Here is a 25,818-nt window from a genome sequence, read left to right as displayed (position 1 = left end):
TAAGGTATTATTAACTAGGTCCACCCCTTCAACCTCTGCAGCAATGCTGGCAGCACTCATACGTCTATTTCCCAAAGACAACCTCCGGATATGACTCTGAGCACGTGCACTCAACTTCAACCGCGGCGAGACTTGTTCTGAGTGGAACCTGTCCTGTTAAACCGCTGTATGGTCTTGGCCACTGTGCTGCAGCTCAGTTTCAGGGTCTTGGCAATCTTCTTATAGCCTAGGCCATCTTTATGTAGAGCAAAAATTCCTTTTTTTCACATCCTCAGAGGGTTGATGTTGAACTTCCAGTGACCAGTATGAGAGAGTAAGAGCGATAACACCAAATTTACCACACCTGCTCCCCATTCACAACTGAGACCTTGTAACACTAACGAGTCACATGACACCACGGAGGGAAAATGGCTAATTGGGCCCAATTTGGACATTTTCACTTAGGGGTGTACTCACTTTTGTTGCCAGCGGTTTAGACATTAATGGTTGTGTGTTGAGTTATTTTGAGGGGACAGCAAATTTACACTGTTATACAAGCTGTAGACTCACTACTTTACATTGTAGCAAAGTGTCATTTCTTCAGTGTTGTCACATGAAAAGATATAATAAAGTATTTACAAAAATGTGAGGGGTGTACTCACTTTTGTGAGATACTGTATTGCAAATTACCGATTTATACGAGGCCTTTAAAACAGTGATTGTCTAGTGATCAGATTACTTGAGCTTATCCCACTGTCAAGTCCATCACTAGCTTGATATAAAAATAGTGCATGCTGCAGCTTTGATGTGCCTCCTATTGTGTGCCATTAACCACTTGCCGACCAGCCGCCGCAGTTGGTCTGTGGCAGAATGGCACAGCTGTGCGAAACGACGCTTCGCCCTGTGGCCACTGCTCCCCGATCGCTCGGGGCACACCGAGAACTGGGATCTCTGTGTGTAAACACACAGTTTCCGGTTCTCTGAGGGAAGAAGAGACAGATTGTCTGTTCATACAGAGTATGAACAGCGATCTGTCATCTCCCCTACACAGTCCCCTCCCCTTTCAGTTAGAACACACACTGAGGGAACGCAATTAACCCTTGATCGCCCCCTAGTATTAACCCCTTCCCTGCCAGTGACATTTTTACAATAATCAAAGCATTTTATAGCACTTATCGCTGTATGAATGCCAATGGTCCCAAAAATGTGTCAAAATTGTCCGACGTGCCCGCCATAATGTCGCAGGCCCGCCATTACTAGTAAAAAAAAAAAAAATATAATAAACATGCCATAAAACTATCCCCAATTTTGTAGACTCTATAACTTTCAATATACGCTTATTACGATTTTTTTTTTTTTTTTTTACCAAAAATATGTAGAAGAATACATATCGGCCTAAACTGTGGAAAAAAAATAGTTTTTTTTATATATTTTTGGGGGATGTTTATTATAGCAAAGAGTAAAAAATATTGCGTTTTTTTTTTTTTCAAAATTGTCGCTCATTTCTTGTTTATAGCGCAAAAAATAAAAACTGCAGAGGTGATCAAATACTACCAAAAGAAAGCTCTATTTGTGGGAAAAAAAGGGCGTCAATTTTGTTTGGGTGCAACGTCGCACGACCGCGCACTTGTCAGTTAAAGCGACGCAGTGCCGTATCGCAAAAAGTGCTCTGGTCAGGAAGGGGGTAAAATCTTCTGGGGCTGAAGCAGTTAAAGGACACTTCTGTTGTCTCAATTTCAAACAAACTGCTGGTTGGCTTTAACACACAATATGCATGCACATCATTTTGATTTAAAACACCTAATTTTAATGGCCAATTATTTATTTTTTTTTTTTTTTTAATGCCCATTTATTGGGCTCATTGTTATTATATATAATCTGGAACAGGGGTCTCCAAACTTTTCAGTACAAAGAGCACATTGTTTGTTTATTTTACAAATATTTGTGGGACAAAAAGATCAGTTTTATCGATGAATTAATAAAATGTAAATGAGTGAATATGATTATGAATCAATATAATATGATTCAGAACAAAAGGAAAAACATTTTTAAGTAAAACTAAACAGCCTCCCCCCTTACATCAGGGTCCACATCACAGTCCTCTATTACATCGGGGTCTCTACCCGAGTCCTTCTTACAATCAGAATTCCCCCTTACCTCTTTATTCAGCTTTGGGAATGGCTGCAGTTTGTAGCAGCAAAGCGGGAGGTGGGGCAGGTCTGGACGGAGGAAATTCTGTCGTCCTGAATGAATGGTCGGGCAAGCACATCATTGGTTGTAAGGAAGCCAGCAGTGGTCTGGGAGTAGGGGAACATCTGCTGTTGCAGGGCAGGTGAGAATGTGCACCTCAGCATGGGAAGAAGCGGGGACTGTGCAAATCAACTGTGGACTGAGCAAAATCTTGTAACGGGCTGCATTTTGAATATCCCTGCTCTAGCAAGTTGAACTTTTCATAACTCTCTTGTCTTGAATTGTACTTCAACAGCATTATTATATAAAGTGCAGTGGAAGCTGCTGAAGTTATATAAATCCTTTATAATAATAATTAATATGTGGACTAAATGGATCTGTCCACAAAACAAGAAAAGAGTAATAACAAAGCTACATGAGGTTGCAGAAAGAAAAACTAGTTAAAATCATCTGAATAGTTATGATTGGTGCAAGCTACAATAGATACACTGCTGACAGCCTGAGAGCACTGAGCAGTCATAGTCAATGAAGAATCACTGGCTGCATGACCGCATCCTCCCTGCAGATCCTTCTGTTTGGCATTTGTTTTAAATAACGATAGCAATTAAGAATATCATCTCCTGAACACAATCAGATAGGATTCTGCAATAAATGTTTCTAAATTCCTTGCACATTTGGTGAAATCATGCAATGTACTGTATGTAGCACAATAACAAGCCTGTCTTTAAAGCAGAACATATATACAAATACATATATAAGAGGTTGTTTTTTTTTTTAACTTACCAAATTACTTCTACTCATTTCAGAGATTTAGCCTAGGTTCACACTGACGGCGGGAATGAAATGCATTCATTCCCGCATGTCAGTCCCCACTTCGGGGGCAATTTCAGAGACATCTGTGCAGGTTTCTGCACAGGTATCTATTGAAATCACACCCCAAAGTCGCCAAAAGTAGTACAGAAACTACTTTTGGGACCGATTCAGATGGTTGCAGCAATTTGGCATGCAATGGCACCGTCCAAATCCCAGAAGTAGTTTCTGTACTACTTTTGGCGACTTCAGGGTACGATTTCAATAGACACATGTGCAGAAACCCACACAGATGTCTCTGAAATTGCCCCTGATGTCGGTACTGACATGCAGGAATGAAATTGTGCGAGTTCAGTTGAACTCGCACGATTTCATTCCCACTGTCAGTGTGAACCTGGGCTTACACAGTCAAGCCTGGAAACCTAAATTTCCTGTACTGCAGTAAGGTATTATTAACTAGGTCTTGTCCCTGCTCCTAGCCTGTCAATGAACTGTGAAGAAGGTGCAGAAGAAGACTGATGAGCTCTTCTCTGTCACTCTGCTTCCTCTTCCTGCCAGCTTAAAACAAAGTTGAAGGCTTAATATAACATGTTTTCTACTTCTATTCCCAATTAAAGGAGCAGTGGGAGAATGAGAGGTGGATGTTATTGACTGACATGGGTCAGCAAATTTCCCAGCTGGAATCAGAGTTAAGAAATTTGCGCTGTGAGAATGAGATTCTAGAGAAGAAAAACAAAGATTTAGAGGAACAACTCGAGAGAAGTTCTGGGACAGTTCTGTACTTGGGTCAGCAGGTAAAGCAACAGGAGAACAGCAGGAATGATGGTGGATTCTGTATGAACAGCATCAAAAGTGATGGCAAGTGGGTACGTTTCTATACAGGCTTTGACAGCTATGAGCATCTCACAGACTTCCTCAGCTTTCTGACAGCAGACCAAAAACTCTGCTCTGGCAAAATTCGGAAAAGGTCAGAGGTTGGACCGCAAAGTGCTTTGAGTTCAGAAGACCAGCTCCTGCTTGTCCTCACAAGGCTGCGTTTGGGGTTGTTGCTTCAGGATTTATCCTTTCGATTCAGAGTATCTGAGTCCACTGTCTCCCGTTACTGGCTGAATTGGACAGATCTTCTACATGCAAGACTTACTCAGGTAACATTCTGAAAAGTGGCCGTTTTCCTACAAGTAGGATTAATTCACTCTTTCAGACAAGTTAGTTGCATAGTTAGTCTGGTTGAAAAAAGTCCATCCAGTTCAACCAAAAGAAGGGGAAAAAAAAATTATACGATCCTATATACACAATCCTATACTCACAGTTGATCCAGAGGAAGGCAAAAAAAAACCCAATAAAGCATGATCCAATTTGCTCCAGCTGGGGAAAAAAAATCCTTCCTGATCCCTTAAGAGGCAATAGGATATTCCCTAGATCAACTTAACCTATAAATATTAGTATCCAGCTATATCATGTGTATCTGAGAAAGAATCCAGGCCTTTTTTCAACCGCTTGCCGCCCGACGGCTGTCATATGACGGCCAGGCGGCGTGGCTCTCGTTCTGGAAGGGCGTCATATGCCGCCCTCGCCTTCCCTGCCCACCAGGGGGTGCGCGCGCTCCACTGGCGCCAATCGCGCGCGCCTGCCGTGTCACTGGGCACCCGATGCACGTGCACAGCGGCCACGATGTCCGGTGGGCACCCGCGATTGCCCGGTAACACGGCAGGACCGTGGATCTGTGTGTATGTAAACACACAGATCCACGTCCTGTCAGAGATTAGAGGAGACCGATGTGTGTTCTCAGTATACAGCAACACCGATCGGTCTCCTCCCCTTGTGAGTCCCCTCCCCCTTCAGTTAGAAACACTCCCTAGCAACATGATTAACCCCTCAATCACACCCTAGTGTTAACCCCTTCCCTGCCAGTCATATTTATACAGTAATCAGTGCATTTTTATAGCACGGATCGCTGTATAAATGTGAATGGTCCCAAAAAATGTGTCACAAGTGTCCGATATGTCCGCCACAATATCGCAGTCATGATAAAAATCGCAGATCGCCGCCATTACTAGTAAAAAAAAAAAAATAATAAAAATGCTATAAATCTATCCCCTATTTTGTAGACGCTATAACTTTTGCGCAAACCAATCAATATACGCTTATTGCGATTTTTTTTTTTTTTTTACCAAAAATATGTAGAAGAATACATATCGTACTAAACTGAGGAAAAAATTTGTTAAAAAAAAAAAAAATTGGATATTTATTATAGCAAAAAGTAAAAAATATTGTTTTTTTTTTTTTTTTCAAAATTGTCGCTCTTCTTTTGTTTATAGCGCAAAAAATAAAAACCGCAGAGGTGATCAAATACCACTAAAAGAAAGCTCTATTTGTGGGGAAAAAATAATAAAAATTTCATTTGGGTACAGTGTTGCATGACCGTGCAATTGTCATTCAAAGTGTGACAGTGCTGAAAGCTGAAAAATGGCCTGGGCAGGAAGGGGGTGAAATTACACTGTATTGAGATGGTTAAACAATCTACTGAGCTGGCCAGAACCAGCTCTTGAAAGAGTCTATTACACATTGTTACTGTGAAGAAGCCTTTCCGTATTTGGAGATTACATTCCCCCCTTGTACTCTGTGATGACCTTAAAGCGGAGTTCCACCCAAAAGTGGAACTTCCGCTCATCTGATTCCTCCCCCCCTCCGGTGCCACAATTGGCACCTTTCAGGGGGGAGGGGGGTGCAGATACCTGTATTAGACAGGTATCTGCACCCACTTTTGGGAATAGACTCCCACAGGAGTCACGCCCCCTCCCGCACCGCCCGGCTGTCTCCTGGGAAACACACAGGTCCCAGGAGATAGCGGGGACCACTTAGGACGCGCAGTGCGACTCACGCATGTGCAGTAGGGAACCGGGAAGTGAAGCCGCAACGCTTCACTTCCTTATTCCCTCACCGAGAATGGCGGCGGCAGCAGCCGAGAGCCGAGCTATTGCTCTGCTACGGCTGCCGACATCGCTGGACTCCAGGACAGGTAAGTGTCCGTTTATTAAAAGTCAGCAGCTGCAGTATTTGTAACTGCTGGCTTTTAATCATTTTTTTCAGGTGGACTCCCTCTTTAAAGTGGATAAATATGTCTATGGGACCAAAGTTCACTATATGGACCACTTATGTATTTACACATGTTGATCATATTCCCCTTTAATCTCCTCTTCTCAAGAGAGAATAAATTAATTTCCTCTTATCTTTACTCATAGCTCCTTCATGCCTCTTATCAGTTTGGTTGCCCTTGTCTGCACTTTCTCCAGTTCCCCAATAACTTTTTTGAGAACTCGTGCCAAAAACTGAACTGCATATTCCAGATGTGGTCTTACTAATGATTTGTACAGGGGAAAAAGTATGTCTCTCTCTGCAGTCTATACTTCTCTTAACACAGCTTTGGAAACTGCTGCTTGGCATTGCATGCCATTATTAAGCTTATGATCTACCAAAGCACCTAGACCCTTCTCCATCATTGATTCCCCCAGTTGTACTCCTCCCTAGTATGTATGATGCATGCATATTCTTAGCCCCCAAGTGCATAACTTTACAATTATCTACATTAAATCCAGTGGCGGGCCGTGCATTGTGGGCACATGGGTGCCGCCCCCTCCCTATCCATGCGCCCGGCCCCTTTCAGGACGCCGGGTGCATGGATTCTTATGACAGGGTGGACGGGAGGAGTTTTTTTTTTTTTTTTTTTAAGCACCTGATTTAGAGCCTAATCTAATAGGCTTAAAAGAAGGGTGGGCTCGGGGCACAGTGTGCGCCCTGATCCCACTCAATTGTGTGACCATATCAAATAAACTTTCGCTATTTTCACACTACAGTGCCTCGCCGCCAATCAGGAGGCAGGTCGGTGAGACCTGTTTCCCGATTGGCCAGTATTGCTGGGCTACTTACCCTATCTGTATTGCTGGGCTACTTACCCTATCTGTATTGCTGGGCTACATAAACTATCTGTATTGCTGGGCTACATACACTATCTGTATTGCTGGGCTACATACACTATCTGTAATTCTGGGCTATATGCACTATCTGTAATGCTAAGATATATACCCTTTCTGTAATGCTGAGCTATATACCCTGATCTGTGAGGCTGATCTATATACACCTTCCCATGATTTTGGGGCTGTATACTCTGTCATGTGATAGTGTCCTGACACTACGAGTGGAAGCATGTTGAATACAGGGGATGGAGCTTAGGATAAGTAGGGGGGGGTCAAAAAGGAAGGGTGGGGTATGGCGCCCCCCCATCCTAAAACGTCACCAGCCTCCACTGATTAAACATCGTCTGCCACATAGTTGCCAAATTAAACAGTGCATTGAGGTCAGCTTATAAGTGAGACATCCTGTAAGGACGTTATTCCACTGTATAGCTTAGTGTCATCTGCAAAGACTTAAATGGTACTTTTAATCCCAGACCCTATATCATTTATAAATATATTAAATAGTAAGGGTCCCAACACTGAACCTTGGGGTACACCACTGATAACCTTAGACCATTCAGAGTATGAATTTTTAGCCACTACTACTCTGAATTCAGTCTTTCAGCTAGTTTTCTATCCATTTACAAACAGACTTTTCCAAGCCTGTAAACTTTACCTTAGACATTAGCCGTGTGTGGGGAACTGCGTCAAAGGCTTTTGCAAAATCCAAGTATACTACCTTCACAGCCACACCTCTGTACAAGGTTTCACTTACTTCTTCATAAAAAGAAATTTGATTTGTTTGAAAAGTTCTGTCTTTCATGAATCCATGCTATCTGTTGCTTAAAATATTTTTTCCCAGCAAGAACTCATGTATTTGGTCTTTTATTAAACTCTCCAGTATCTTCCTGACTATAGAAGTTAAACTAACATGTCTATAGTTACTTGGTAAAGACCTTTTTAAATATAGGCACCACTTAAGGACCAAGCCTATATTTGACACTTGTTGTTTACAAGTTAAAAGTTTTTTGCTAGAAAATTACTTAGACACCCCCCCCCCCCCCAAACATTATATATATTTTTTTCAAACACCCTGGAGAACAAAATGGTGGTCGTTGCAATACTTTATGCCACACCATATTTGCACAGCGGTCTTACAAACGCAAATTAAAGTTAGCACTTTTTTTCTACATTGTGGAAGATAATGTTACGCTGAGTAAATTGATACCTAACATGGCATGCTTCAAAATTGCACCCACTTGTGGAATGGCATCAAAATTTGACATTTAAAAATCTCCATAGGCGACGTTTAAAAATTTCTATCCCTTACATCCCTTGTAATAGAAAGAAAGCATGACAGGACCTCTTTAATATAAAATCTGGGGTCAAAAAGACCTTTCTTTTTTTTAAATTGTCCCTTTAAGGCCGTTGGGCAGAAGTGACGTTTGACGTCGCTCCGATCCATCATGCCCTCACTCGACTTCCTGCCCATCAGGCCAGAGGACTGGATCGTCTCCGCCGCTTCCAATGGCTCGGGTAAGTGGCGGAGGTGCCCAGAACATGGCGGAGACCACTTTTATCTTAAAGCAGACTGCCCGCCGTGAATATAATTACCGGGGTTATGGCATAACAATGGTATTTAACGTTAAAGTAGCAACGTAAATCCACGGTGGGCGGTCCGGAAGTGGGAGTGTCTCTAAAAATTTGAAACAATGGCTTTGAAATGACAGAGCTCAATTCTTTTAGGATCCGTGGGTGTATGTCATCTGGTCCAGGTGCTTTATCCACCTTTCTATTGTCTAAATATTTCTTGACCATATCAATCTTGAGCCATAGTGGATCACTTGGGGCTGTGTCCATATCCTTTGTATATGTACACAGAGCTGAAGAAGGTATTTAATAAATTTGCCTTCGCTTTGTCCCCAGTCACCCACTCTAGATTATTTTGTAAAGGGCCTACATGCTCAGACCTGAACTTTTTATTATTAATCTATTTGAAGAATTTCTTTGGATTTGTCTTACTCTCTTTTGCAATCTGTCATTCATTTTGAATTTTTGCGGCCTTGATTTCCTTTTTACATATTCTGTTATATTCTTTGTAACATTTAAATGATGATAGTGTTTCTTAATTTTTATATTTATATTCAGTGTAGTGCAACACCTAGATCGACATATAAACAAATTCAAAGTCCCACAAAGTTAAAGTGATTTCAAACCTTCGTGTTTTATTTTTTTTAAGTAACAAACATGTCATACTTACCTCCACTGTGCAGCTCATTTTGCACAGAGTGGCCCCGATCCTCCTCTTCTGGGTTCCCTTTGCGGCTCCTCCTCGCATCAGATAAGCCCCTAGGAGAAGCGCTCTCCCAGGGGGGTTACCATGCAGGTGCACTCCTGAGTCCAGCATTTGCCTTCATAGACACGAATGCTGGACTCGGCCCCGCCCCCGACGTCATTGGATTTTATTGACAGCAGTGGGAGCCAATGGCTGCGCTGCTATCAATCTATTCAATCAAGAGCTGGGACCCCGTGTAGAGAGAGAGGGTGCGCCTCCCTGCCGAGGGAATGAAGGGGCTCAGGTAAATAAAACAGGGGGCTGGGGGGGCCGGTCACTGCCAGAAGTTTTTTGACCTTAATGCATAGGATGCATTAAGGTAAAAAAAACACCCCTTTAAGTGTCCCAACAGTTAATATACAGTAAGTAAATATTTCCAATTGCTTCCCAGTAATGTAAAAAATTGTGAAAAAATTATGTAAAAATTAAGCACCCAGTGTCTTCACTCATGTGTAGTGCATATCCATCAACAAGTGGAGTGCCTGCTCCCCTCAACCAAATGAACATCATGCTCATCACACTCCAACCCAGATATGTTGTCTCCTCCTTGATTCCCCAATAGAACCGTCCACTACACGAAACACTCCAGTTCAGCTCCCATGTCTGCACGTGGGGGAAAAAAGTGGTCCTTTGCAAGAGCGCCTGGTCACCGGACACTGAGCTGTCCATTAGAAGCTTGACTGCTACAATCAGGTGATTGCAGCTGAAAAGCTTCATTGGGTGGTCTTTGGAGTATAAACAGGACGCAGGCCATACGTCCTGAACACTCCCACTCTACATCCATTCATTCATGATTCCACCCTGTTGCACCTTTCTGATTGGCTGGTCGGGGGACGATAGGCGGGGCTTATCCTGGAACCGTCACTTCCTGTTTTCCAATACTCGGAGAGCACAGCCTGAAGGAACAGACGGGTAAGCTAAAAACTTAGCTAAGCAGTACCGATTCGTCCGTCTAAATGCCGCCTATGAGCCTCAGCTGGTCTGCACATGGATTGTGTCAGTGACCCTGATTGGGCACAGTGAGGCTGCATTTTGATGGGCACAATTACGCTGATTGATGGGCACAGTGATGCTGATTGATGGGCTGCATTTGATGGGCACAGTGACAGGCTGCAATTGATGGGCACAGTGAGGCTGATTTTGATATGCACAGTGACGCAAAATGATGGGCACAGTGACGCTGATTGATGGGCACAGTGAGGCTGCTTTCTGATGGGCACAGTGACAACGCTTACTGATGGGCACAGTGGGGCTGCATTTTGATGGGCACAGTGATGCTGGTTGATGGGTACATGGACACTGATAGACGGGCACAGTGAGGCTGCATTTTGATGGGCACAGTTATGCTGACTGATGGGCACAGTGACGCTGATTAATGGGCACAGTGAGGCTGCATTTTGATGGGCACAGTGACGCTGATTTATGGGCTGCATTTGATGGGCACAGTGACAGCGAGGCTGCAATTGATGGGCACAGTGACAGCGAGGCTGCAATTGATGGGCACAGTGACAGCGAGGCTGCAATTGATGGGCACAGTGACAGCGAGGATGCAATTGATGGGCACAGTGAGGCTGCATTTGACGGGCACAGTGAGGCTGCATTTGACGGGCACAGTGAGGCTGCATTTGACGGGCACAGTGAGGCTGCATTTGACGGGCACAGTGAGGCTGCATTTGACGGGCACAGTGAGGCTGCAATTGACAGGCACAGTGAGGCTGCAATTGATGGCCACAGGTATACAGACCCGGGAACTCAGCACAGGGATGGTGGGAACCCATCATAATGGACATAGAGAGACTGTAATTGATGGGCAAAGTGAGGCTGCATTTGATGGGCACAGTGAGGCTGCAATTGATGGGCACAGTGAGGCTGCATTTGATGGGCACAGGTGTACAGACCCGGGAACTCAGCACAGGGATGGTGGGAACCCCTCATAATGGACACAGTGAGGCTGCATTTGATGGGCACAGTGAGGCTGCAATTGATGGGCACAGTGAGGCTGCAATTGATGGGCACAGTGAGGCTGCATTTGATGGGCTCAGTGACGCTGCATTTGACGGGCACAATGACTCTGCATTTGACGGGCACAGTGAGGCTGCAATTGATGGGCACAGTGTTTGTAATTGATGGGGACACAGGCTGCAATTGATGGGCACAGTGAGGCTACAATTGATGGGCACAGTGAGGCTGCAAATGATGGGCACAGTGAGGCTACAATTGATGGGCACAGTGAGGCTGCAATTGATGGGCACAGTGAGGCTGCAATTGATGGGCACAGTGAGGCTGCAATTGATGGGCACAGTGAGGCTGCAATTGATGGGCACAGTGAGGCTGCAATTGATGGGCACAGTGAGGCTGCAATTGATGGGCACAGTGAGGCTGCACATGATGTGCACAGTGAGGCTGCATTTGTTGGGCACAGTGAAGCTGCAATTGATGGGCACAGTGAGGCCGCCAATGATGGGCACAGTGCGGCTGCAATTGATGGGTACAGTGCAGCTTCAATTGATGGGCACAGTGCGGCTGCAATTGATGGGCACAGTGCGGCTGCAATTGATGGGCACAGTGCGGCTACAATTGATGGGCACAGCGTCGCTATAGTTGATGGGCACAGTGAGGCTACAATTGATGGGCACAGTGAGGCTACAAATGATGGGCACAGTGAGGCTGCAATTGATGGGCACAGTGAGGCTGCAATTGATGGGCACAGTGAGGCTGCAATTGAAGGGCACAGTGAGGCTGCAATTGATGGGCACAGTGAGGCTGCATTTGATGGGCACAGGTGTACAGACCCGGGAACTCAGCACAGGGATGGTGGGAACCCCTCATAATGGACACAGTGAGGCTGCATTTGATGGGCACAGTGAGGCTGCAATTGATGGGGACAGTGAGGCTGCAATTGATGGGCACAGTGAGGCTGCATTTGATGGGCTCAGTGACGCTGCATTTGACGGGCACAATGACTCTGCATTTGACGGGCACAGTGAGGCTGCAATTGATGGGCACAGTGTTTGTAATTGATGGGGACACAGGCTGCAATTGATGGGCACAGTGAGGCTACAATTGATGGGCACAGTGAGGCTGCAATTGATGGGCACAGTGAGGCTGCAATTGATGGGCACAGTGAGGCTGCAATTGATGGGCACAGTGAGGCTGCAATTGATGGGCACAGTGAGGCTGCATATGATGTGCACAGTGAGGCTGCATTTGTTGGGCACAGTGAAGCTGCAATTGATGGGCACAGTGAGGCCGCCAATGATGGGCACAGTGCGGCTGCAATTGATGGGTACAGTGCAGCTTCAATTGATGGGCACAGTGCGGCTGCAATTGATGGGCACAGTGCGGCTGCAATTGATGGGCACAGCGTCGCTATAGTTGATGGGCAAAGTGGCTGCAAATGATGGGCACAGTGAGGCTACAATTGATGGGCACAGTGAGGCTGCAATTGATGGGCACAGTGAGGCTGCAATTGATGGGCACAGTGAGGCTGCAATTGATGGGCACAGTGAGGCTGCAATTGATGGGCACAGTGAGGCTGCAATTGATGGGCACAGTGCGGCTACAATTGATGGGCACAGTGAGGCTACAATTGATGGGCAAAGTGGCTGCAAATGATGGGCAAAGTGGCTGCAAATGATGGGCAGAGTGGCTGCAATTGATGGGCAGAGTGGCTGCAATTGATGGGCAGTGAGGCTGTAACTGATGGGCACAGTGAGGCTGTAACTGATGGGCACAGTGAGGCTGTAACTGATGGGCACAGTGAGGCTGTAACTGATGGGCACAGTGAGGCTACAATTAATGGGCACAGTGAGGCTACAATTGATGGGCACAGTGAGGCTACAATTGATGGGCACAGTGAGGCTACAATTGATGGGCAAAGTGACAGCAAATGATGGGCACAGTGAGGCTGCATTTAACGGGCACAGTGAGGCTGTAACTGATGGGCACAGTGAGGCTGCATATGATGTGCACAATGAGGCTGCATATGATGTGCACAGTGAGGCTGCATATGATGTGCACAGTGAGGCTGCATATGATGTGCACAGTGAGGCTGCATATGATGTGCACAGTGAGGCTGCATATGATGTGCACAGTGAGGCTGCATATGATGTGCACAGTGAGGCTGCAATCGATGGGCACAGTGAGACTGCAGTTGATGGGCACAGCTAGGTGCAATTGATGGGCACAGTGAGGCTGCAATTGATGGGCACAGTGAGGCTGCAGTTGATGGGCACAGTGAGGCTGCAGTTGATGGGCACAGCTAGGTGCAATTGATGGGGACAGCTAGGTGCAATTGATGGGCACAGTGGCTGCAATTGATGGGCACAGTGAGGCTACAATTGATGGGCACAGTGGCTGCAATTGATGGACACATTGTTTGCAATTGATGGGCACAGTGAGGCTGCAAATGATGGGCACAGTGAGGCTGCAAATGATGGGCACAGTGAGGCTGCAAATGATGGGCACAGTGAGGCTACAATTGATGGGCACAGTGAGGCTACAATTGATGGGCACAGTGAGGCTACAATTGATGGGCACAGTGAGGCTACAATTGATGGGCACAGTGAGGCTACAATTGATGGGCACAGTGAGGCTACAATTGATGGGCACAGTGAGGCTACAATTGATGGGCACAGTGAGGCTACAATTGATGGGCACAGTGCGGCTACAATTGATGGGCACAGTGAGGCTGAATTTAATGGACACAGTGAGGCTGTAACTGATGGGCACAGTGAGGCTGCATATGATGGGCACAATGAGGCTGCAATTGATGGGCACAGTGAGGCTGCAATTGATGGGCACAGTGAGGCTGCAGTTGATGGGCAGAGTGGGTGCAATTGATGGGCACAGCTAGGTGCAATTGATGGGCACAGCTATGTGCAATTGATGGGCACAGCTAGGTGCAATTGATGGGCACAGCTAGGTGCAATTGATGGGCACAGTGAGGCTGCAATTGATGGGCACAGCGAGGCTGCAATTGATGACCACAATGGCTGCAATTGATGGGCACAGTGAGGCTACAATTGATGGGCACAGTGAGGCTACAATTGATGGACACAGTGGCTGCAAATGATGGGCACAGTGAGGCTACAATTGATGGGCACAGTGAGGCTACAATTGATGGACACAGTGGCTGCAAATGATGGGCACAGTGAGGCTGCATATGATGTGCACAGTGAGGCTGCATATGATGTGCACAGTGAGGCTGCATATGATGTGCACAGTGAGGCTGCATATGATGTGCACAGTGAGGCTGCATATGATGTGCACAGTGAGGCTGCAATCGATGGGCACAGTGAGGCTGCAATCGATGGGCACAGTGAGGCTGCAATCGATGGGCACAGTGAGACTGCAGTTGATGGGCACAGCTAGGTGCAATTGATGGGCACAGTGAGGCTGCAATTGATGGGCACAGTGAGGCTGCAGTTGATGGGCACAGTGAGGCTGCAGTTGATGGGCACAGCTAGGTGCAATTGATGGGGACAGCTAGGTGCAATTGATGGGCACAGTGGCTGCAATTGATGGGCACAGTGAGGCTACAATTGATGGGCACAGTGGCTGCAATTGATGGACACATTGTTTGCAATTGATGGGCACAGTGAGGCTGCAAATGATGGGCACAGTGAGGCTGCAAATGATGGGCACAGTGAGGCTGCAATCGATGGGCACAGTGAGGCTGCAATCGATGGGCACAGTGAGGCTGCAATCGATGGGCACAGTGAGACTGCAGTTGATGGGCACAGCTAGGTGCAATTGATGGGCACAGTGAGGCTGCAATTGATGGGCACAGTGAGGCTGCAGTTGATGGGCACAGTGAGGCTGCAGTTGATGGGCACAGCTAGGTGCAATTGATGGGGACAGCTAGGTGCAATTGATGGGCACAGTGGCTGCAATTGATGGGCACAGTGAGGCTACAATTGATGGGCACAGTGGCTGCAATTGATGGACACATTGTTTGCAATTGATGGGCACAGTGAGGCTGCACATGATGGGCACAGTGAGGCTGCAAATGATGGGCACAGTGAGGCTGCAAATGATGGGCACAGTGAGGCTACAATTGATGGGCACAGTGAGGCTACAATTGATGGGCACAGTGAGGCTACAATTGATGGGCACAGTGAGGCTACAATTGATGGGCACAGTGAGGCTACAATTGATGGGCACAGTGCGGCTACAATTGATGGGCACAGTGAGGCTACAACTGATGGGCAAAGTGAGGCTGAATTTAATGGACACAGTGAGGCTGTAACTGATGGGCACAGTGAGGCTGCATATGATGGGCACAATGAGGCTGCAATTGATGGGCACAGTGAGGCTGCAATTGATGGGCACAGTGAGGCTGCAGTTGATGGGCAGAGTGGGTGCAATTGATGGGCACAGCTAGGTGCAATTGATGGGCACAGCTAGGTGCAATTGATGGGCACAGCTAGGTGCAATTGATGGGCACAGTGAGGCTGCAATTGATGGGCACAGCGAGGCTGCAATTGATGACCACAATGGCTGCAATTGATTGGCACAGTGAGGCTACAATTGATGGACACATTGTTTGCAATTGATGGGCACAGTGAGGCTGCAAATGATGGGCACAGTGAGGCTACAATTGATGGGCACAGTGAGGCTACAATTGATGGACACAGTGGCTGCAAATGATGGGCACAGTGAGGCTACAATTGATGGACACAGTGGCTGCAAATGATGGGCACAGTGAGACTGCATTTGATGGGCACAGTGAGGCTGCAGTTTGTTTTTCAGAATTTCTCATTTTACCAGTCCAAACCTTGAGAACAGCCCTCATGCTTGGAAAATTTGAAAACTTAAAGTTAAGTGTTTTTATCTTTCTTTATCTATGTGCTTGTTGCTTACAGCTTACACTCAAGTAAATCCTGCTATGGTCACTGCTAGCTACCCAGATGTTCATATATATATATATATATATATATATATATATATATATATATATATATATATATATATATATATATATATATATAACTCACCTGTCTGCCCAGTTGTATTCTATTTCACCCTACCCCCTCAATCCTAGCTTAAATACTCATCCAGTCTTACCATAAACCTCTTCCTCCAGCACAGCAGACCCCCTTCCTAGTGAATCAGTACAGCTGCTCTTATTGTCTATACTGCAGGGGTCTCCAAACTATGGCCCTACAATTGTTCAGGAACTACAATTCCCATCATGTCTAGTCATGTATGTGAATTTCAGAGTTTTACAATGCCTCATGGGACGTGTAGTTCCGCAACAGCTGGAGGGCCGTAGTTTGGAGATCCTTGGTCTATAGCATAATTAGCTGTGGGTTCATGTAAGTATTTAAAGCAGAGTTCCAGGCTCCTTTAGAAAAAAATTTAAAGTCAGCAGCTACAAATACTGTAGCTGCTGACTTTTAATATTAAGACACTTACCTATCCACAAATCCAGCGGTGTCTTCACCCCAGCCGATTTTTCAATCGGCTGTCGGGTGCTGCCACTGCCATCTCCACTAAGGGAAACCGTCGGTGAATCCTATGCAGCTTTACAGCCAGTTCCCTACTGCGCATGTGCACTGTGCTTTATGAATGGCCAAGCGGTGGGGGAAGGAGAAGGGGGGCCAAAAAGGTGCCAAATATGGCAGTGGGGGGGGGGGGGGGAGGCAAACAAGCTGAGCTTCTCCTTTTGGGTGGAGCTCCATTTTAATGTAAAAAGCCAAACATACTTATCTTTACTCTACTTTACATCAACCTTTCTCAACCAGAATTTCTGGAACCTTAGGGTTCCTCCAAAGGTTGCTGGGGGTTCATTGAGCTGTAAGCAATGGTGAATTGATTTTCACTATAAAAGGGATGATTAGCTGACAGCAGGCAGAGCTTTTGCCTATTTTTTCAAATGTGCTGCTGTCTGCTACCCATTATTTCTTCATATTTATAGTCCTCATAAAGTGTATCTGAAGCCATCTTTTTTTTTTTTTTTTTTTAGAAAGAACTCAAGGCCAGCCTTATTTCTCACCCCATCTGCAGAAAGTCAAGGATTCTACCTTTTGACCTATTTCCTGGGGTGCAACTCCTGGTTTAACACCAGAAGACATATGTTTCCCAGACTCCATAATATATAATTATGGAGGCCGGTTCCCTTGCATTAACCAAGGTAGAAACTACTGAACCTGACAGCCCACACTTCTTCAGAGTGTGGGTCTCAATAGCCAGACTATTAAATTTAGCGTTTGTAAAGTAGGATGGAACACCGGACCTTGCGAGAGAAGGTCTGGCCGTGATGGTAGGGTCCATGGGTCCCCTACTGCCATCTTTACGATCTCTGCATACCAAGATTTCCTGGGGGCCACAAGAATCAATTATTTCCCTTCCTGCTTGATCCGAAGAAGTCATGGACGCAGGCAGAATAGGAGGGAATGCATAAATCAGTAAAAACCAATTCCACGGAAATAGCAAGGCATCTGTTCCGCATGCTAGCGGATCCTTTGTTCTTGACACAAAGTTGTTGATTTCTTTGTTGAACCTGGACACAAACAGATCTATGTCTGGGATCCCCCATTTTTGACATATTGACAGGAAGGGATTGGGGTGAAGGAACCATTCTGCCAGGAACAACTGCTGGCGACTCGAGTCGTCCGCCTGTCAATTTTCTATTCCTAGAATGAAGACTGCCGATAGGCAAAGTACATTGTTTTCTGCCCAAGATAGGATATGATTCACCTTTCTTTGGGCCGCACAACTTCTTGTGCCCCCTTGGTGATTAATATAGGCAATTGCTGTGACATTGTCGGATTGAATCCTGGCAGGACAACACCGTAAACTGAACGTTTAGGCCCTCAGGACCAAGAACTCTGTCTGAATTTCTAAAATGTTATGGGCAAGGTCATTTCTGATCTGGGCCACTTCTCTTGGACAGTTGCCTCTTCCAGGACTGTTCCCCAACCTAAACAAAAAAGGTTGGCATATGTTGTTACCACTTCCCAGGTAACTGAAGGAAGGATTTTCCCCTTAGTAGATTTTTGTATGTATAATGCATCCAAAGGGTGTATAAACTGAGGCTCCGGCGCACCCAGCCTACAGCACCTGGTATTTCCAGGTGGTCTCTCATCCAGGTACTAACCAGGCCCGACCCTGCTTAGCCTCCAAGATCAGACGAGATCGGGCACTATCAGGGTGATGTGGCCGTAGGCTTTGGAGTCGGACACATTGGAAATGTAGAGCTTGAACCCTTTGTTCCAAGCCGATAGGATACTGTTTTGCAGCAGTCTTGAATGAAACTGAGCATAAGGAACGGCCTCGAATGAAGCCACCATCTTTCCCAACAACCTCACGAAAAGTTGAACAGAAGATGATCATCTTGCTTCGACCACCTAAATCAGTTCCTTTATGGCGCTGATCTTTGCCTGGGGTAAGAACACCCTTTTCTGGGTGTACCTATGATCGGACCCAAGTATTTTAGCCGCCTTCGTGGTTTTAAAGAAGATTTCTCCTAGGTTGAGAATCCGACCTAGACATTCCAGGTAGTTGAATGTGGTGACCATACTTTGGTTTAAGCACGCTACCGACTGGTCTATCAAGAACAGATCGACTAGGTAAACCATAATCGTTATACCTTGGGCCCTTAATCTGGCTAGAAGAGGGGCCAGAACCTTTGTAAACACTCAAGGTGCAGTAGCTGGACCGGAAAGCAGAGCTACACACTGAAAATGAAGATTTTCCACCTGGAAAAATAAATATTACTAGTGAGCGAGTAAATGGGCATATGGAGGTATGCATCTTTGATGTCGATTGACGCCAGAAGTTCTCCTCCTTGTAGGATGGAGATAACTGATTTTCAATCATTCAGGAATTGAATTTAGATTTTTGAGGTCTAGAATGTCCATTCGGAATTGGCACCGTGAAAAAAAGAGGTTTGAATCAAACCCCAACCTCTGTTCTTACATGGGGACCCCCATGATCACTTTTTTCTTTTTCTCTGGATCCTTAGAAACGTTTGATCTGAGAAAACGAGGAGATGGGAACTCTTGGAACTCCAGTTTGTACCTTGGAGCTACTGAGGAAGTCCCCCATTCGTCTCGACACTCTTCCTGCCAGATCCTTGAGAACTGCAGAAGAATTCCCCCTATTCGATTGAACCTGATGGTGAAAGCCGCCGTGACTGCCTGGAGGCTGATGCCTCTGGCACAGGAGAAGGAGCTTTAAAACCAAAATACATTTACTCCTTTTCTTAAATGGCAAAAGGGGGTGCTTTCCACTAGAATTTCTTTGGATGTATTATCCAAAACATCCCCAAATAGCTGTTTCACCACAAAAAGGAAGACTAGCCAGGAGCTTCTTACAAGGCGCTTAGCGAAGGGCGCAAGCCCTTTAGGATAGAATCTTTCATAGCAACTATTGCAAACCTAAAGCTGCCTCCTGGGCCTGCTGAGCAGGATAACCTTGAACACCTGTTTAAACTGGTCTCTCTATGATTAAGCAATTACTGTCAGCGCAGGCTGAGACACTCAATCTGCCAGAGAATAAAGTGGGTTTTTTTTTTCTTCAATAGGAATTCCACCTTTTTTATCCGCTCGATCCCTTAGCATTTGAGCATTGTCTGCCGGACAAGTCAAACTTATTCACAGAGAATATAGCAGCGTTAATTGCTAGTATACCCTACTTAGTGAATTTCCTCCACCATAGGATAAAGTGTGAAAACTTTTTAGGAGGGAAAAAAATGTTTATCTGGGTGATCCTCTCAGATACAAAAAAGCTTTTCCAGCAATGAATGGACAGGAAAAGGCATGCACAGCTTGAGGAGGCTTTAGTGAACCCAAACACTCAGTTAAGGGTACATAAATGTGGAGCGATCATTCAGCAAGAAATTGCACCATCAATCTTAAGATTAGAACAGCTGATTCTCCCGCATTTGACACCTCAGAGGAGTCATCAGCCTCACTACGGTCCCCTGAGGGAATCGTCTTCTCCTGCCCCTAGTTCCTCAATTTGAGGGTCCTGGGTAATGGAAGAGAACCTGTCGCATTTTGACCCACACTGGGATGCGATTAAAGTCGCTAAACTTATATTTTTTTTTAAGTGTCATAAAATAAACAGGGGCTGCAGTGTTAAAAACAGTTGCAGACATTTCATGGCCCTGATGCTCACTCTGACCAGCCACCTCCTCTCAGAGGAGGATGCCATTTGTAGAGATGAGTAGGCTTTTCAGAACTTGAGGGAGACCCTTTTAGCTCTTTTTTGGGGGTGTTTCAACCCCCCCCCCTTCTGACCATAGCCCGATGCACAAAGCAGAGGTACTACCAGAAGAAATCACATCCACTGCTTGAGCAATAGTCCAGCTATTGTCGCTGCTATTAATGCTCAGCCTGATGCAAATAGTAAATGTGTCAAATAGGAAATGCCTGTATCACCAAAACCTCTTTCATGCTCTTCTTTGCTCTTTAGTCTCTCTGACAACTTTGCAGCCAGCAGAAATGGAGTTTTTCTTTTTTTTTTTTTTTTTTTTTTTTTTTTAAAAAACACACTCCCACGTTGGAGGACGCCAACGCCGCGCTAAGCCCCACACCCACTGTCGCATCACGCCCCCTCTCCTTTCTTTTTCAAAAAAAAGTTTTCCCGCGCAAGCACGGGCCTCGAATCCGACGGGATCAGCTGAGTGAGGGTGGGATGGCGTGGAGGAGACCTTGAAGCCGCCGCCGTGTAGGGGCGGTTAAAAAAAAACTTTATACTCAGCCTCTTGAAGAGGGGAAGAGTTCAGCTCAGGTGGGGGTGTCTGGAGGAAGCAAACCCCCCCCCCCCCCAAACCTTTCCCGCCGCAGGGTTTTCTGTGGTAAAACCAACAGACCCAATCTTCACCCTTCACAGTGGGTTCCGTTAACAAACCTTCAGGAACCGGGGACCCTCGGGGAACCCACAATCCTGGACCTGTAAAAAGCACCCCCCCCCCAGTAAAACTTTATGGCCTTAATACCAAAAGTACTGGATCCGGGGGTCCAGCTCTCTAAAAAGAGAAGCGTTACAGGCAAAACCTTGATACAATGCCCGGGTACCATTCAATTCAGCCTAAAAGACACTTTGAATGGATCTGGCTGCCAAGCTAGCCCCAGCAGGGATTGCTCCAGAGGAGCTCAACACAGCACTAAGACACTCCCAGTAGTGGGAGGGGTTATATAGGGAGGCAACTTCCTGTTTAGGGTGTTTAACAGCCGCAGTCCATCACTAAGCACAGAAGCTGAATTTATTAGCTCCTGGGCATGTCTGCACTGTGTTTACATTGGCAGTGGAGTGGTGCCATAACACTTCCTGTTAGTACTGAGGCTCTGGCAGCATCTCCCTGATAAAATAATTCACTGCTATATGGATCTATTACTGGTTGCTTGCAGCCCACATCCTTATTTTTTATTGGTTAGATGGACTTGTGTCTTTTTTTTTTTTTCTTTTTTTTTTGCAACCTGACTAAATATGTTAGAAATCTGCTATAAAATAGAAGTTTCAAAACCTAGAATTGTAAAAAACAACTAATAGTCAATAAAATAAAACAGACCAAAAAAAAATATTGTAACTTGTATAACAATACTGGGAAACATAAGCTGCTATTGAGGACCTTCTTCTGAAACTGCTACTTGCCTGGATGTCTCTGTCTTCAATCATTTGAATCAATAACTCAAAATAAGCAATCAGCCAGGGAAATTAGAACACCACTTATATGTTCAGTGCTACAGCCAGGTAAACAACATTTGTACAAGGAGGGGGAGCAATGACAGTCTATATATTGATCTCTTTGAAAGTTAACTTTTATATGGCAGTGTGTAAAGCTCAGCTGGAATTCCGATTTCACAAATATGACATTTAAACTGAATTCTGGTTGCTGGGATTTTTTTTTAAATCTTAGTATTACTGTATGAGGGTGCCAAGGTTGCTTTATCAAACTCCCATCAAACTGCATTTCCCTTTTTCTTACCGTATGAATGTGGGCTCAAACTTAGAATTGTACATATGACTTGTATGCCTATAAAAATTATGCACTAGACAGCTGATGATTGGTTTGTTCACAATTGTTTATTCCCATTTCTAGGTACCCATCCTATACAGTACCAGATACCTAGAGCTCTTTGAACCCAAGAGAACAGTACAGTATCAAGGACTCAACTGTACTGTAATGGACTGTACAGATCTGTTCTTTGAAGTCCAGGCCAAGGACCGCACTAAGCCATCTTCTACACACCCCTCCAGAAACCATTATTTAAGGCGAGGTTACGCCATTGCCTCTTCCAATGGATTCATAACATTTTCATCTAGCTTACCATTTGGAATAGCTACCAAGGTCATGGATGGACAACCACAGGAAGAAATAGTTGGTGGAATTAGCCAGCTGTTGCACTTTCCAAATTTCATGCAAAATTCTCCAGTCCAGCTGACCCACCAGCAGCAGGAAATGAGCAGACAGGTTCTCAGTCTCCTGAGCCTTATAGACAAAGCATTAAACTTTCGATTTTTAAAGTGTATATATCCACAGAATATGGAAGTACAGGTGGATCGAGCCTGGATAATCTGTTGCTACTTGGCTTGTTTGCTACACGATCCCATGGGGTTATCCTGAAATTGACTGTGGGATATAACCATCTAACAGACAATGCTTTCTTTGGGTCCAGTATTATAATTTTGCACTAAGAGATTTTTATTCCAGTTTGTTTGGGACAGTTTTACAGAAAGATTATCCAAATAGATTCTCAGTACAGTGGACAATCTTTTTTTTCATTGGTCTGCTTATGACAAAAAAAAAAAAAATTCAACTTAAAGGATAGGTTTACCTTTTGTAACAAGTTAACATGTTTATTGTGCTCTAGTTCCCGCACCTCCTCAATCCCCTGCTGTGACAGCAGGCGGGGGATCCTCTCCTCATACCCGCTGTCACAGTTTAAATATAGCACGGCTGTGCAGGCTCCACCCACATGGCTGCGCCATTCATTCACAGACCTCTGTGATGAATGAAATACACATACCATTTGCTACCATTGCAGAGGGTTTGCAGTTCTCAATGAACTGCGAGGGTGTAATTTAGTGGCTCTCTGCCTGTATGAGAGGTATTGGCAGACAGCTATACTGAGTGAGTATATATGTATATAATATACTGATTGTGTGTGCAGAGCTTTACAGGCTACAGTGTAAATTAAAATAAATGCACTTTTTTTTTACCTGCAAATCCATGTGCATTTATTTTTTAATTTTTTTTTTTACAAAAGGTGAACTTATGCTTTAAATATAAAAACAGTAAGGTTGCCAGAAAAAGGGTATTGTTTTCCTACCGGTATATGCAACTCTATTTCCTTCCATGAAGGAATCTACTCTTTGACCCCTTTCACACTGGGGCATTTTTTCAGGCGCTTTTGGCCTAAAAATAGCGTCTGTAAAGCGCCTGAAAAACACCTCCCCTGCAGTCCCAGTGTGAGAGCCTGAGTGCTTTCACACTGGGGTGATGCGCTGGCAGGACGTTACAAAAAGTCCTGCGAGCAGCATCTTTGGGGCAGTAAGGGAGCGGTGTATACAAGCGGGAGTTAAAAGCTCCCCACTAGCGGCCGACTAGCGCCGCTAAAATGATGGTAAAGCGCCACTAAAACTAGCAGCGTTTTACCGTCAACGACCGCCCTAGTGTGAAAGGGGTTTTACTGTTTGAATTTTTCAGTCAAAACCTGGGCAATTTAAACTGATGTAAGCAGGGGTTATTTTGTGAAAGCTACACATCAAAGTGTTTACTAGATCCAGAGATATAGGCCGCTGAAAAGAGATATACATGTTGAAATTTTCTTTAAGGGCCAGTTCACCCCAATTGCAGTGCGGAAGAGTGCGTTTTCCCACACGGGAATGCGCTATCTGCAGCTGCGTGCGGGTGCCATTAATTCCTAATGGCATTCTCACCCATTTCTCAAACCTGGCTGCATTTGTGGCCACCAAAAGGCATGGTACTGCAGGCGCAATTTTAAAAGTTACGCTTGCCTACTTTTTTTGCTCATTTGCCTGCCAATTGAAATTCTTGGGCTGGCGGTAACACATAAAAACATGTGAACGCTCCTGTCAAGGTGTGAAGAGCAGAACACAAACTCTCCTTATTGGTCTATTTAATGTGGATCGTGCCTTACTGACCAGTAGGAGGTTCATGATGTGGGAGTGTGACATCCCAAACTCACTATTTGCAGAAAATGTCAAGATTTGCATATAACTGGCTGCATTTGTGGCCACCAAAAGGCATGGTACTGCAGGCGCAATTTTAAAAGTTACGCTTGCCTACTTTTTTTGCTCATTTGCCTGCCAATTGAAATTCTTGGGCTGGCGGTAACACATAAAAACATGTGAACGCTCCTGTCAAGGTGTGAAGGGCAGAACACAAACTCTCCTTATTGGTCTATTTAATGTGGATCGTGCCTTACTGACCAGTAGGAGGTTCATGATGTGGGAGTGTGACATCCCAAACTCACTATTTGCAGAAAATGTCAAGATTTGCATATAACTTAAAGTAGACTTGAATATCTTAACAGCTTGTCAACCAGCCGCCGTCATTATACTGCGGCAGGTCGGCACGATCCCGCAAACCATTGTAGGTGTACGTGGGCCCTTTAAATGCCTATAAGCAGGCGCACGCCCGCTGCACTGCGGGGAAACTGATGCGCATGGCCAGAGGTCGCGATGACTGCCAACCACGTGCAATCACGGGCACCAGAGCCAGAACAGGGACGTGTGTGTGTGTGTGTGTGTGTGTATAAACACACAAATCCTTGTTCTGTGAGGAGAGAAGAGACAGATCGTCTGTTCCTACTAGCTAGGAAGAATGATATGTCTCCTCCTCTAGTCAGTTCCATCCCCCCACAGTTAGAAATACAAATGAGGGAATACATTTAACGCCTTGATTGCCCCCTAGTGTTAACCCCATCCCTGCCAGTGACATCTATACAGTAATCAGTGCATTTTTATAGCACTGATTGCTGTATAAATGTCAGTGGTCCCAAAAATGTGTCAAAAGTGTCCGATCTGTCTGCCGCAGTACCGCCAAAAAACACTGATCACCGCCATTACTAGTAAAAAAAATAATAAAAATGCCATAAATCTATCCCATGGTTTGTAGACGCCATAACTTTTGCGCAACCCAATCAATATACGCTTATTGCATTTTTTTTGTGTTTTTTTTTTTTTTTGCCAAAAATATGTAGAAGAATATATATTGGCCAAAACTGATTAAGAAATTAGATTTTTAAAAACCTTTTTGGGGATATTTATTACAGCAAAAAGTAAAAAAATTGTTTTTTTTTTTAAATTGTTTTTCTTTTTATTTATAGCGCAAAAAATAAAAACCGTAGAGGTGATCAAATACCACCAAAAGAAAGCTCTATTTGTGGGGGGAAAAAAACGTCAATTTTGTATGGATACAGCTTCGCACGACCGCACAATTGTCAGTTACAGCGACGCAGTGCCTGGTCATTAAGCAGGCAAATCTTCCGGTCTGTAAGTGGTTAAAAAAGATGTAAACCCTGAGTCTTCGGTCACACTGAATCCGAATGTGAAAGATGCATGATTTCAAAG

General features: G+C 45.0%; 1 protein-coding gene and 1 pseudogene across 2 annotated transcripts in view; one reads left to right on the top strand and one right to left on the bottom strand.

Moving 5' to 3' along the window:
* LOC141110915 (uncharacterized) overlaps window positions 1–25,604 on the top strand; it is a 37,844-nt gene extending 12,240 nt beyond the window's left edge. For both annotated transcript variants that reach the window (XM_073602700.1, XM_073602701.1), the window contains exons 4-5: window positions 3,597–4,124; window positions 22,322–25,604. In XM_073602700.1, the coding sequence (XP_073458801.1) occupies window positions 3,597–4,124; window positions 22,322–22,846 (1,053 nt within the window). In that variant the 3' untranslated portion in view covers window positions 22,847–25,604. The remainder of the gene's footprint in view (window positions 1–3,596; window positions 4,125–22,321) is intronic.
* LOC141111586 (5S ribosomal RNA) lies at window positions 18,322–18,440 on the bottom strand (annotated as a pseudogene).
* Window positions 25,605–25,818: the final 214 nt, after the last annotated feature.

This window comes from Aquarana catesbeiana, linkage group LG10 (genome assembly GCF_042186555.1).
Source record: "Aquarana catesbeiana isolate 2022-GZ linkage group LG10, ASM4218655v1, whole genome shotgun sequence".
NCBI classification, from domain to species: Eukaryota; Metazoa; Chordata; class Amphibia; order Anura; family Ranidae; genus Aquarana; species Aquarana catesbeiana.
Note: the sequence above shows the minus strand (reverse complement) of the source record. Positions and strands in the feature narration are given on the sequence as shown.